The following is a 12426-nucleotide window of genomic DNA, read 5'->3' as shown; positions in this document are numbered from 1 at the left end:
GTCCTCAGGTGGAGAATAGGTCTGTCGAGAAGACAGTCTGAATGACACACCCTAGGCTTGGAGCGTCTATTTAAGCTGGGATGGAGGGGGGAAGAGCGCCTTGACAAAAGAATTTGCATATCAATAGGAATTTAGCATATTTATGGGAAATGCAGATATGCGATTAGTACTACTTGTGAAATGCGTAGGAGGTTTGGCGGGGGATTTAAAGTCATATTATGCCCGTGCATTATGCAGGATTAGCAGCATCAAAGGGAGGGGATAGGGGTAACATTAATAAAGGGAAGGAATCTTCTTGGTTCTTTCGGTAAAGTCACGTAGAATGGAAATAATAAAATAATAAAAATAAAACAATAAAATATTTCTTCTTGGTTCTTTCGGTAAAGTCACGTAGAAGTGAAGTAATAAAATAATAAAAATAAAACATAATAAAATAATTCTCACGACGTTTCGGCCACAACGAAAGCAGCCGTCCTCAGGTGAAAACCAGGTCTGTCGGGGAGACAGCGTCTGAATGAAACAGCACACAAGCTTGGAGCATATATATAAGCAGGGTTGGAAGGGGGGGGGAAGGGAAGAGGTACGTAGATGGCACTTTTGTCATCTGGCCACATGGCCGGCCTGCTCTAGACCAATTCCTCGACCACATCAATTCCATACACCCAGCCATTAGATTCACCATGGAAGTCGAAAAAGATGACAAGCTACCCTTTTTGGATGTCCTAATTAAAAGGAGACCTGATGGTTCAATGAGCCACTCTGTCTACAGGAAAGCCACCCATACGGATGCTTACCTAAAACCGGATTCCCACCACCATCCATCCCAGAAGAATTCCCTCATCAAGACTCTATACCATAGAGCCCAATGCATCTCCGACCAGGAACACATTGCCAGTGAACTCAAACACGTACGCCAAGCTCTTAAGGCTAATGGTTACTCCGACTACACAATCCACAAAGCCATCACTCCAACCATCAAGAAGGATCCTGTTGAGGAGCCTTTCAAAACCATCACCTTACCCTACATTGCTGGGGTCACAAAAAAGATCTCCAAAATCTTGATAAAACACAAGATCTAGGTCCGATTCAACACAGTATATAAAATCCGTGATCTGGTCCCATCTGTAAAAGATGTGGTTCCAGACATACAGTACCCTGGCGTCTACAAACTAAGTTGCCTCTGTGGTAGCAGTTATATTGGAGAAACCAAACGACATGTCTCGGACCGCATCCGTGAACATAAAGCAGACTTGAAACACGGTAGGACAAACACCTCAGCCGTGGCAGATCACTGTTACAATTCAGTGGGCTCACATGATATTGACTTCTCCAAGACCGAGGTTCTCTGCAAGCCATCTGGCTACCATGAGAGATGTGTTCATGAGGCGATCCACATATACAAACACAGAGACAATTTCAACCGAGAAGATGGATTCTGGCTCAGCAATCATTGGAAGGACGTAATAAACCATTTCGCATCTTAACTGATTGTGTTCACGTTTACGGTGACTTTCAGACCGCAGTCCACTCACTGGCATTGACTATATATCTTGTATTCTCCGCAGGGAATGGATTCTTTGCTCCGCTGCAAGTCTCGTATCACCACTCTCCCATTGACATATTTCGTTGCTTCCTCTTAGTATCTCTCACGCGACGGTTAATGGTATAGTGTATAGCGGATTTTATAATAATAAATAGTATAAAATTGTAATGTTTAATACAATGTACAAAGTAATATATAGTATCGTAATTGTATAGTGAATATACAGCAGTGTGACATACAGTAGGGTGGGTAGAATAATACATAGTGGTGTATAGTAATACAGTATGTAATTTAATGTTGGGTTTGTCTATGGCAGTATATAGTACGGTGTAGACCCGTGTGATGTAAAAGAATAAAATTTAGCGTGAATATTATATTTTTTGTGACGGAGAATTGTAATGTATTACTTACTGTTAGTAGCTCAGCTTATTGGAGAGTATATTTAGTATACTGATGATACTATGTAGTTTATACTTTAGTTGTTTACGTGGTGGTTTAGTTACTGCAGCTACATACTATTAACATTCCTTCCCTTTATTAATGTTACCCCTATCCCCTCCCTTTGATGCTGCTAATCCTGCATAATGCACGGGCATAATATGACTTTAAACCCCCCGCCAAACCTCCTACGCATTTCACAAGTAGTACTAATCGCATATCTGCATTCCCCATAAATATGCTAAATTCCTCTTGATATGCAAATTATTGTGTCAAGGCGCTCTTCCCCCCTCCATCCCAGCTTAAATAGACGCTCCAAGCCTGGGGTGTGTCATTCAGACTCTGTCTTCTCGACAGACCTGTTTTCCACCTGAGGACGGCTGCTTGCGTTGTGGCCGAAACGTCGTGAGAATTATTTAATGTTTCATTTTTTTATTATTTCCATTCTACGTGACTTTACCGAAAGAACCAAGAAGATGAAGCCTTAACAGACTTTTCGGGCAAGTGCTGTTAGCGAACTCCTATAAAGGCCAGCACGGTACCCGAGGGGGTGGGTGGTCAACACCATGCCCGGCTGCATTTGTCTCCCTAGTGGCGATGTTTACACACCGCACCAGGTACTCATATGAGGCTGAGTCGACCTATACACACACCCCTGCACACACACACGCACCGACATACACAGCCCTGCATCCACACACTCACACACACTCCTGGCACACGACTGCCAGTCACCACTGGCAGCTGTCGAGGTGGTGATGCTCCCACGGCGCATACGCCAAGTCTAGGCGCATGGGGCTGTAATGTCTGGTGGTGCAGTGAGTGGTTCCGGTGCGAGCGTCACCGGAATGAAAGTATGTCGAAGTTGCCGGTGTAGGCGCGCGCCATGAACATGGCCAGGTCGTTGGCTTCTGAGCCACTGTTGGTGAAGTATATAACCTGGGAGAAAACACACGCACACAGCGCACACACGCACGCACAAGGATAAGCATGTTGGTGAGGCCCATGGTGCAAAGGTGGTTAGTACACCGGTGTATTTGTATAATCCGACCTGCTGGCTCAGCGGAGGAGTGAACGGCTCACAGTCAGAAGATCACGAGTTCAAATCATTGATTGGGTTGTGCGATGGATATACTCGCCCCCCGCCATATAAAATGTGGAATTTTCCACCGCTGGCTCTGTAAGGCAGTTAACAAGGGGATGAGCACCAACGTCTCAACGCTTGCTTGAGTAGCAGGAATCCACCGTCACTTTGTTTTGTCTAGATATGTACCGTATGTTGAACTTCTTTCGCACCGTACGTAGCCAACCATGCTAATTGTAGGTATGTATATGTCTGTGTATACTCAGCCTCAAATGAGTACCTGGTGCGATGTGTGAACATCGCCACTGGGGAGACAAAGGCAGCCAGACGTAGTGCTGGCCACTCACCCCCTTGTGTGCCATGCCGGTCTACTCGCGAAAAGCACTCGCCCCAGCAGTCTGTTAAGGGCTACATGGGGGGGGGGATCCTTCCTTCGTCTATGTGTGTGTGAACATGCGTGTGCGTGTGATGCCTTGAGTGGCTCCGGCAGCAGGGCGGCGAGCTTCTCCGCGTACTCGTGTACGGGCGGGTGCAAGTAGATGTTGGTGGAGTGCCACAGCCGGGACAGTTGGGCCTTTGCGGCGCGCGTCACCGTCCTAGGCACAGGTGAATACGGGAACCCAGGTCATGACCTGGATGGACACGATGGGCACGTGGTCCTGTGAGACCCTCCCGGGGTCCCCCCCAGATCCTCCCGATCCTCCCGATTCCTAAATCCCAAAAGTTCTTGTCCCCTGATATGCATGTGTACGATCACAATTTATCGCTGGAATCTCAAATCTCAGTGATTACCAACATCCTCCCAATTCAAAGTCCTCCTGGACCCCACAATCCTGCGGGTCACTGGATCGTGCACTTTCAGATGCGCTTCTGTGGCCGTCTGGAATGCTCTTCCTTCCGATATTAGGAAGCCACGAGAGCTATACACTTTTAAATCTACAAACTCACTTCTTCAAAACTGCTTTTTGTGTTCAGTTTGTTGTTATTCCTCCACACCTTCAATTTCCACGGTTTGCTACATACGGTGCAAAAGGTTCAACGTACATACATGTCCCCATACCCACCCTGGTCCCCATAATATTGTGTCCTCATATCCCTGTGTCGCCGTGTTCTTCCTGTACTAGGTTTACCCTTGTGTCACCCATTCCCCCGTTTCCTCTCGTACGCTGTTTTAAACATGTCCAGTATTTCCTCCAAGTCCCCGTGTGCCCATGTCCGTGTGCCTCCTTTTGTCGCTATGTCCCTGCGTGCCCTATATTCTCACGGGTGGCAGTGCCCCACGCTGACTGTGACGATGCCAGCAAAGAAGTCGAGGTAGCGGCGCCCGTGCTCGTCCCAGAGCCACTGCATGTGCCCCTGGTGCAGCAGCAGCGGCCGCGAGAAGTACGACACCAGCGCTGGGTTGAGGTGGGCGCTCCGCACGGCGCACATCCGCTCATAGCTCATAGACTGCCCAAACATCACCACACAACCACACACACAAGTGCTAAAGTGGTATTCTGTGAAGTGCTTGATTTTTCACTCGATATTTTTTTCGGAATGCCACTGATAGACTGGCTTTCATGTAGGGATTATCGGCGTAAGGCACTACCACTAGTAGTACAAGGTATGCCTTATCCATAACGATGCAATATTCTTGTGTCCTCTATTCCTATATGAATGCATAGGCATCCAATAGTAAAAATAAGGTAATATGGATGTGGCGTGCCAAATTTTTTTTTCAGAACAGCGTTCCAGACTTTTCAGCCTGTGATTAAACCTCTCGCTGAGCAAGAGAGATCCTGTGATTAAGCCCGATTTGAACCCGGTTTAATCATGGGTGGCCGAAACTCCCATTTGGACCCACGATCTCAGCCGTGTCGTCTCAGCGCTCGGACATCACACTTTGGTAATACAGGGCAGCAGTAGGAATTTACCCCCCCCCCTCCCCGGCTGAGAGGCACCGAGAGCCTGACAGTGTAATAGCATAGCGGTCAGCGCTTTCAGTGTCCACGCACGATCCTTTACGGTGGAGGCATATGCCGCAGTGGTAAATAATTACTCTGTGCATGATTGTTCTGATGAATGATTGTACAGCATCGTGGCTTGTATCGACAGATAATGAATGTTTGGGCAAAGCTTTGCTTGGGTTTGGATGGCCCGAAGCCAAACGCACAGAGCCTCCAATCACGGTGAAGTACACCACTCGCTGAGCAAGGACATTCTTGCCAGTAGAGATAAATTGTGACCATGGAAGCAGGTGAGACCTGGGATCAAATAAGGAAAGCAGTGCCGCAAGACAGTATAGATTCACGTAGAGACCCATAGACTTGAACAGCCTTTACAACTTGACTCGTACGACGTATATTGAGATGCAGATTGGCACAGCCTTACAAGTATAGAGACTGATACACTTACATTGAGACATATAGGCTTACATAGAGTGCCCTAGACCTACTTAGAGATCCTGATATTTACATAGCCTTATACAGAGACCTATGAACTTACATAACGAACAAAGACTTATATGGGCTTACAATGAGACCCACATACTTACAAAGAGATATATATAATTACATAAACCCTTGCAAATTAGATGATCCATCCCAACGGATTTTCCCGATAAATATAAGAAAAAACCCAGACTTCCATAGAGACCCACAGACTCACACAAGGCCCATAGTCACATAAAACCCCATGTGTGTATATGTATGTTGAACTTCTTTCGCTCCGTACATAGATTTGCATAGACATTAATAAAGATCCATATTACTACTTAGAGACCCTTAAGCTTACATACAACCCAACACATTCGGCAATGATATTGTGGCCTTAAAAGGAGTATACAGCAAACAGGGTGGCCCAAAACTCAGGACACGTCGGGTTATTTTAACACCGGGCATGAACACGTTGTATTTGTTTATTCTTTAAGTTAATATTATATCTATTATTGTTATTAATATCAATGTTTCTTCTTCCTTTTCAGGCGACATTTAAATATGGAAATTGTTTTACCAAAGACGAACAAGTTAAATTTGGTTTGTTTTACGTATGCTAAATAAGGCAGTTGCAATCTTTACAAAGTCCTGAATACATTTCAAAATGAAAATGATGCATTAATATTCATGGCATTTGGTTGCAATATTCGTAAAAATAAATGAGAACCCTATGTGACTTGTTAAAATAATATAATAACCCTATGTGACTTGTTAAAATAATATAATAACCCTATGTGACTTGTTAAAATAATATAATAACCTTATGTGACTTGTTAAAATAATTACTCTTTGGTTCTTTCGGTAAAGTCACGTATAAAGAGAAAATAATAAATTAAATACTAGCATACGACGTTTCGATTGCAACACAAGCAATCATCATCAGGTATGAATGAAATAGAAACACAAATCTAGTATACTTAGAAATGTAATGTAATACAACAGAGAGTCGGATAACATAACAGTCAACACCCTACCTGGTTGATTACGTTCTTCCTGAGAATGCTAAATTTGAGAGAGAGATAAAACACAGAACCGGAGACATATAGACATACATATAAGCAGCCAGATATCACAGATACATAGAGAGAGACACATACATAGGCACACTGTGTGCCTATGTATGTCTCTCTCTATGTATCTCTGTGATGTATGTGTCTCTCTCTATGTGTTGACTGTTATGTTATCCGACTCTCTGTTGTATTACATTACATTTCTAAGTATACTAGATTTGTGTTTCTAATTCATTTATACCTGATGATGATTGCTTGTGTTGCAAACGAAACGTCGTATGCTAGTATTTAATTTATTATTTTCTCTTTATACGTGACTTTACCGAAAGAACCAAAGAGTAATTCCTGAAGTCACGAAAGTTCCAAATTAAGTTTGTTAAAATAATATAATAACCCTATGTGACTTGTTAAAATAATATAATAACCCTATGTGACTTGTTAAAATAATATAATAACCCTATGTGACTTGTTAAAATAATATAATAACCCTATGTGACTTGTTAAAATAATATAATAATCCTGTGACTCGCCTTTTGTGCCACCCTGTATAACAGCTGACGTGTGTGGCAATGTCTTACGCTTACATAGACGTTTACAAAGACACCTTCCTATACTTGCACAGATTACCCATACACTAACCCACGTAAACATATGCACTCACACAGGCTTACATAGGGGGCCCCATATACTGCACGTATATAAACCTATAGAGATACTCATTGACTTACACAGAGGCCCATATACAGACTCCTCTACTTACGAACGAGTTAGGTTCCAGGTCTTCATAAGTCGATGTGTTCGTAAGTACAACTTTGCTCATTGTATGACATGTACACTAAAGACGAGGAATGGCTTTAAAAGTTGTATAATCTCCTGTAGCTGAAGATGCCACTGGTTCTTCACGTTCTGCAGATGTAGATGCCACCGCCGCCATCGATTTGCGCGGCGGTTGAACTTACGACTATTGGTCCAATCAGGCACCTGGACAATCGGACCGCTTTGTTCGTATCTCTGAAAGTTCGTAAGTAGAAGAGTCCCTGTACATTGACAAGGGCTTGCACGGAGACACTGTGCTGCCATCTCCTGGACGACCTCAAAACCCAGCGTTTGTTGATTTTAAATCGCGCTTCATGAGCACAAGTCGGCAACAAACAGCACTATCAAAGTCATTACAGATGAAGTGCGTAACACGTTTCTTGAATTGAGCAAGGGAGGGAACAAGCAGATACAGAAGCGAGACTTGCAGTGGCCGGTGGTGGCTGAACACAGGACAGGTAGTAGAGTCCTCATCACGGGAGGAGGAATCAATGAGTTAAGTTCACGGGACCAGGTAACCGTTGTAGTAGCGATAAAAGAGTGGTCAGGAGGGGACTGACGAGCGGCGAATGGCTGGAGTGCATCGGTGCCGACTCATAACGAACGGGTTTGGGAGCCGGGAGCCACGGAGATGCCAATATCTTCATCAGGTCTTCCACGTCTCCATGTGGTGCAAGGTGTGGGCATAACAAGGCCATACACATACCTCGTAGGGCTGAGGCTCGAAGCTGCAGGGTGGCAGGGTGGGCGGCTCGGCCGGGCTGCTTGCACTGGCCAGACCATGCAGGGCACGCACTGCAGCAGGGTGAACACCCAGCATGCCACGTAAGAACACCCGCAACTACACAAACACCAGCGCTAGAGTGAACACCCAACATTAAGCATGAACACCCACAACTACACATAAACACCCAGCACTACACACGAACACCCAGCACTCCCCATGGACACCAAACAAAACCACACATGAACACCAGCGCTAGAGTGAACACCCAGCACAACGCATGAACGCGCAAACAAATACACATGAACACCCAAGTGTGTGGTTAAGGTTGTTGTAGTGTAGTTGTGATGTGAATGAGGTGATTGTGACAGGCGTGGTGGTGTTTAAGGTGCGGTTGTGTTGCAGTTTTGTTGTGGTGGTTGATGTGGTTTATGCTCAGTGTGGATGTGGTGATAATGGTGCTGCGCTTCAAGTGGTTGTGGTTTAGTTATGCTGCGGTTAAAATGTGGTTAAAGTGGTTGCAGTAGAATTGGTTGTGATTGTGGTTTGATTGGGGTGATTACGGTGGATATGGTGGGCATGGAGTGGTTGTAGTTATGTGTTGTGGTTAGGTAGTGTGGTGGTTGTGGTTAGGTAGTGTTGTGGTTGTGGTTAGGTAGTTGCGGTGGTTATGTAGTTTGGTGGTTGTGGATATGTCGTGTGGTGGTTGTGGATATATCGTGTGGTGAGTGTGGTGGTTGTGGCTATGTAGTGTGGTGGTTGTGGCTATGTTGTGTGGTGGTTGTGGATATGTCGTGTGGTGAGTGTGGTGGTTGTGGCTATGTAGTGTGGTGGTTGTGGATATATCGTGTGGTGGTTGTGGCTATATAGTGTGGAGGTTGTGGTTATGTTGTGGTGGTGGTTGTGGCTATGTTGTGTGGTGGTGGTGGTTGTGGCTATGTTGTGTGGTGGTGGTGGTTGTGGCTATGTTGTGTGGTGGTGGTGGTTGTGGCTATGTTGTGTGGTGGTGGTTGTGGTTGTGTTGTGGTTGTGGCTGTTGTGTGGTGGTGGTTGTGGTGGATGTGGCTATGTTGTGTGGTGGTGGTTGTGGTGGTTGTGGCTATGTTGTGTGGTGGTGGTTGTGGCTATGTTGTGTGTTGGTGGTTGTGGTGGCTGTGGCTATGTTGTGTGGTGGTGGTTGTGGTGGTTGTTGCTTTGTTGTGTGGTGGTGGTGGTTATGTTGTGTGGTGGTTGTGGTGGTTGTGGCTATGTTGTGTGGTGGTGGTGGCGGTTGTGTGGTGGTTGTGGTGGTTGTGGCTATGTTGTGTGGTGGTGGTTGTGGTGGATGTGGCTATGTTGTGTGGTGGTGGTTGTGGTGGTTGTGGCTATGTTGTGTGGTGGTGGTTGTGGCTATGTTGTGTGGTGGTGGTTGTGGCTATGTTGTGTGGTGGTGGTGGTTGTGGCTATGTTGTGTGGTGGTGGTTGTGGTGGTTGTGGCTATGTTGTGTGGTGGTGGTGGTTATGTTGTGTGGTGGTTGTGGCTATGTTGTGTGGTGGTGGTGATGTTGTGTGGTGGTGGTGATGTTGTGTGGTGGTTGTGGCTATGTTGTGTGGTGGTGGTTATGTTGTGTGGTGGTTGTGGCTATGTTGTGTGGTGGTTGTGGTGGTTGTGGCTATGTTGTGTGGTGGTGGTGGTTATGTTGTGTGGTGGTTGTGGTGGTTGTGGCTATGTTGTGTGGTGGTTGTGGCTATGTTGTGTGGTGGTTGTGGCTATGTTGTGTGGTGGTGGTGGTTATGTTGTGTGGTGGTGGTTATGTTGTGTGGTGGTTGTGGCTATGTTGTGTGGTGGTTGTGGTGGTTGTGGCTATGTTGTGTGGTGGTGGTGGTGGTTATGTTGTGTGGTGGTTGTGGCTATGTTGTGTGGTGGTTGTGGTGGTTGTGGTGGTTGTGGCTATGTTATGTGGTTGTGGTGGTTGTGGCTATGTTGTGTGGTGGTTGTGGTTGTTGTGGCAATGTTGTGTGGTGGTTGTGGCTATGTTGTGTGGTGGTGGTGGTTATGTTGTGTAGTGGTTGTGGCTATGTTGTGTGGTGGTTGTGGTGGTTGTGGCTATGTTGTGTGGTGGTGGTGGTTATGTTGTGTGGTGGTTGTGGCTATGTTGTGTGGTGGTTGTGGTGGTTGTGGCTATGTTGTGTGGTGGTGGTTATGTTGTGTGGTGGTTGTGGTGGTTGTTTGTTGTGTGGTGGTGGTTGTGGTGGTTGTGGCTATGTTGTGTGGTGGTGGTTATGGCTATGTTGTGTGGTGGTGGTTGTGGCTATGTTGTGTGGTGGTGGTTGTGGTGGTTGTGGCTATGTTGTGTGGTGGTGGTTGTGGTGGTTGTGGCTATGTTGTGTGGTAGTGGTGGTTATGTTGTGTGGTGGTTGTGGTGGTTGTGGCTATGTTGTGTGGTGGTTGTGGTGGTTGTGGCTATGTTGTGTGGTGGTTGTGGTGGTTGTGGCTATGTTGTGTGGTGGTGGTGGTTGTGGCTATGTTGTGTGGTGGTTGTGGTGGTTGTGGCTATGTTGTGTGGTGGTTGTGACTATGTTGTGTGGTGGTGGTGGTTATGTTGTGTGGTGGTTGTGGCTATGTTGTGTGGTGGTGGTTATGTTGTGTGGTGGTTGTGGCTATGTTGTGTGGTGGTTGTGGTGGTTGTGGCTATGTTGTGTGGTGGTTGTGGTTGTTGTGGCTATGTTGTGTGGTGGTGGTGGTGGTTATGTTGTGTGGTGGTGGTTATGTTGTGTGGTGGTGGTGGTGGTTGTGGCTATGTTGTGTGGTGGTTGTGGTGGTTGTGGCTATGTTGTGTGGTGGTGGTGGTTATGTTGTGTGGTGGTTGTGGCTATGTTATGTGGTGGTGGTTATGTTGTGTGGTGGTTGTGGTGGTGGTGGTTATGTTGTGTAGTGGTTGTGGTGGTTGTGGCTATGTTGTGTGGTTGTGGTGGTTGTGGCTATGTTGTGTGGAGGTTGTGGTTGTTGTGGCTATGTTGTGTGGTGTTTGTTGCTATGTTGTGTGGTGGTGGTGGTTATGTTGTGTGGTGGTTGTGGCTATATTGTGTGGTGGTTGTGGCTATGTTGTGTGGTGGTGGTGGTTATGTTGTGTGGTGGTTGTGGCTATGTTGTGTGGTGGTTGTGGCTATGTTGTGTGGTGGTTGTGGCTATGTTGTGTGGTGGTGGTGGTTATGTTGTGTGGTGGTTGTGGTGGTTGTGGCTATGTTGTGTGGTGGTGGTTATGTTGTGTGGTGGTTGTGGTGGTTGTGGCTATGTTGTGTGGTGGTTGTGGTGGTTGTGGCTATGTTGTGTGGTGGTTGTGGCTATGTTGTGTGGTGGTTGTGGTGGTTGTCGTGGTTGTGGATATGTCGTGTGGTGGTTGTGGCTATGTTGTGTGGTGGTTGTGGTGGTTGTGGATATGTCGTGTGGTGAGTGTGGTGGTTGTGGCTATGTAGTGTGGTGGTTGTGGATATATCGTGTGGTGGTTGTGGCTATATAGTGTGGAGGTTGTGGTTATGTTGTGGTGGTGGTTGTGGCTATGTTGTGTGGTGGTGGTTGTGGTTATGTTGTGTTGTGGTTGTGGCTGTTGTGTGGTGGTGGTTGTGGTGGTTGTGGCTATGTTGTGTGGTGGTGGTTGTGGTGGTTGTGGCTATGTTGTGTGGTGGTGGTTGTGGTGGTTGTGGCTATGTTGTGTGGTGGTGGTTGTGGCTATGTTGTGTGTTGGTGGTTGTGGTGGCTGTGGCTATGTTGTGTGGTGGTGGTTGTGGTGGTTGTTGCTTTGTTGTGTGGTGGTGGTGGTTATGTTGTGTGGTGGTTGTGGTGATTGTGGCTATGTTGTGTGGTGGTGGTGGCGGTTATGTTGTGTGGTGGTTGTGGCTATGTTGTGTGGTGGTTGTGGCTATGTTGTGTGGTGGTGGTGGTGGTTATGTTGTGTGGTGGTTGTGGCTATGTTGTGTGGTGGTGGTTATGTTGTGTGGTGGTTGTGGCTATGTTGTATGGTGGTTGTGGTGGTTGTGGCTATGTTGTGTGGTGGTGGTTATGTTGTGTGGTGGTTGTGGTGGTTGTGGCTATGTTGTGTGGTGGTTGTGGTGGTTGTGGCTATGTTGTGTGGTGGTGGTTATGTTGTGTGGTGGTTGTGGTGGTTGTGGCTATGTTGTGTGGTGGTGGTTATGTTGTGTGGTGGTTGTGGCTATGTTGTGTGGTTGTGGTGGTTGTGGTGGTGGTGGTTGCCCCGTACCCTGCCGAACCCCCCCTCCCGCCCGCGCCAGCCCCCGTGCCACTGCCCGCATCATGGCCTCTCCCTCCTCTCCTCACGGCGCGGACCGCGCGAATG

At 46.8% G+C, this 12426-nt stretch overlaps 1 protein-coding gene and 1 long non-coding RNA gene across 6 annotated transcripts in view; one reads left to right on the top strand and one right to left on the bottom strand.

Moving 5' to 3' along the window:
- The window catches only part of LOC144736282 (uncharacterized), a 26320-nt gene extending 19239 nt beyond the window's left edge, over positions 1-7081 (top strand). For 3 of the 4 annotated variants that reach the window (XR_013588753.1, XR_013588752.1, XR_013588749.1), the window contains 3 exons: positions 1566-4472; positions 5163-5304; positions 6031-7081. This is a non-coding gene — a long non-coding RNA (uncharacterized LOC144736282). The remainder of the gene's footprint in view (positions 1-1565; positions 4473-5162; positions 5305-6030) is intronic. The other variant, XR_013588751.1, reaches the window with a different exon arrangement.
- AGXT2 (alanine--glyoxylate aminotransferase 2) overlaps positions 1-12426 on the bottom strand; it is an 18180-nt gene extending 5754 nt beyond the window's left edge. The window contains exons 1-6 of one of the 2 annotated variants that reach the window (XM_078618903.1): positions 12331-12426; positions 8075-8163; positions 4330-4514; positions 3538-3661; positions 2826-2920; positions 445-492 (exon numbers count right to left, since the gene is read on the bottom strand). In XM_078618903.1, the coding sequence (XP_078475029.1) occupies positions 445-492; positions 2826-2920; positions 3538-3661; positions 4330-4514; positions 8075-8163; positions 12331-12385 (596 nt within the window). In that variant the 5' untranslated portion in view covers positions 12386-12426. The remainder of the gene's footprint in view (positions 1-444; positions 493-2825; positions 2921-3537; positions 3662-4329; positions 4515-8074; positions 8164-12330) is intronic. The other variant, XM_078618912.1, reaches the window with a different exon arrangement.

Source organism: Lampetra planeri, chromosome 3, assembly GCF_965212315.1.
Source record: "Lampetra planeri chromosome 3, kcLamPlan1.2.h2, whole genome shotgun sequence".
In the NCBI taxonomy this organism is placed as follows: Eukaryota; Metazoa; Chordata; class Hyperoartia; order Petromyzontiformes; family Petromyzontidae; genus Lampetra; species Lampetra planeri.
This window is presented reverse-complemented; position numbering and strand designations above follow the sequence as displayed.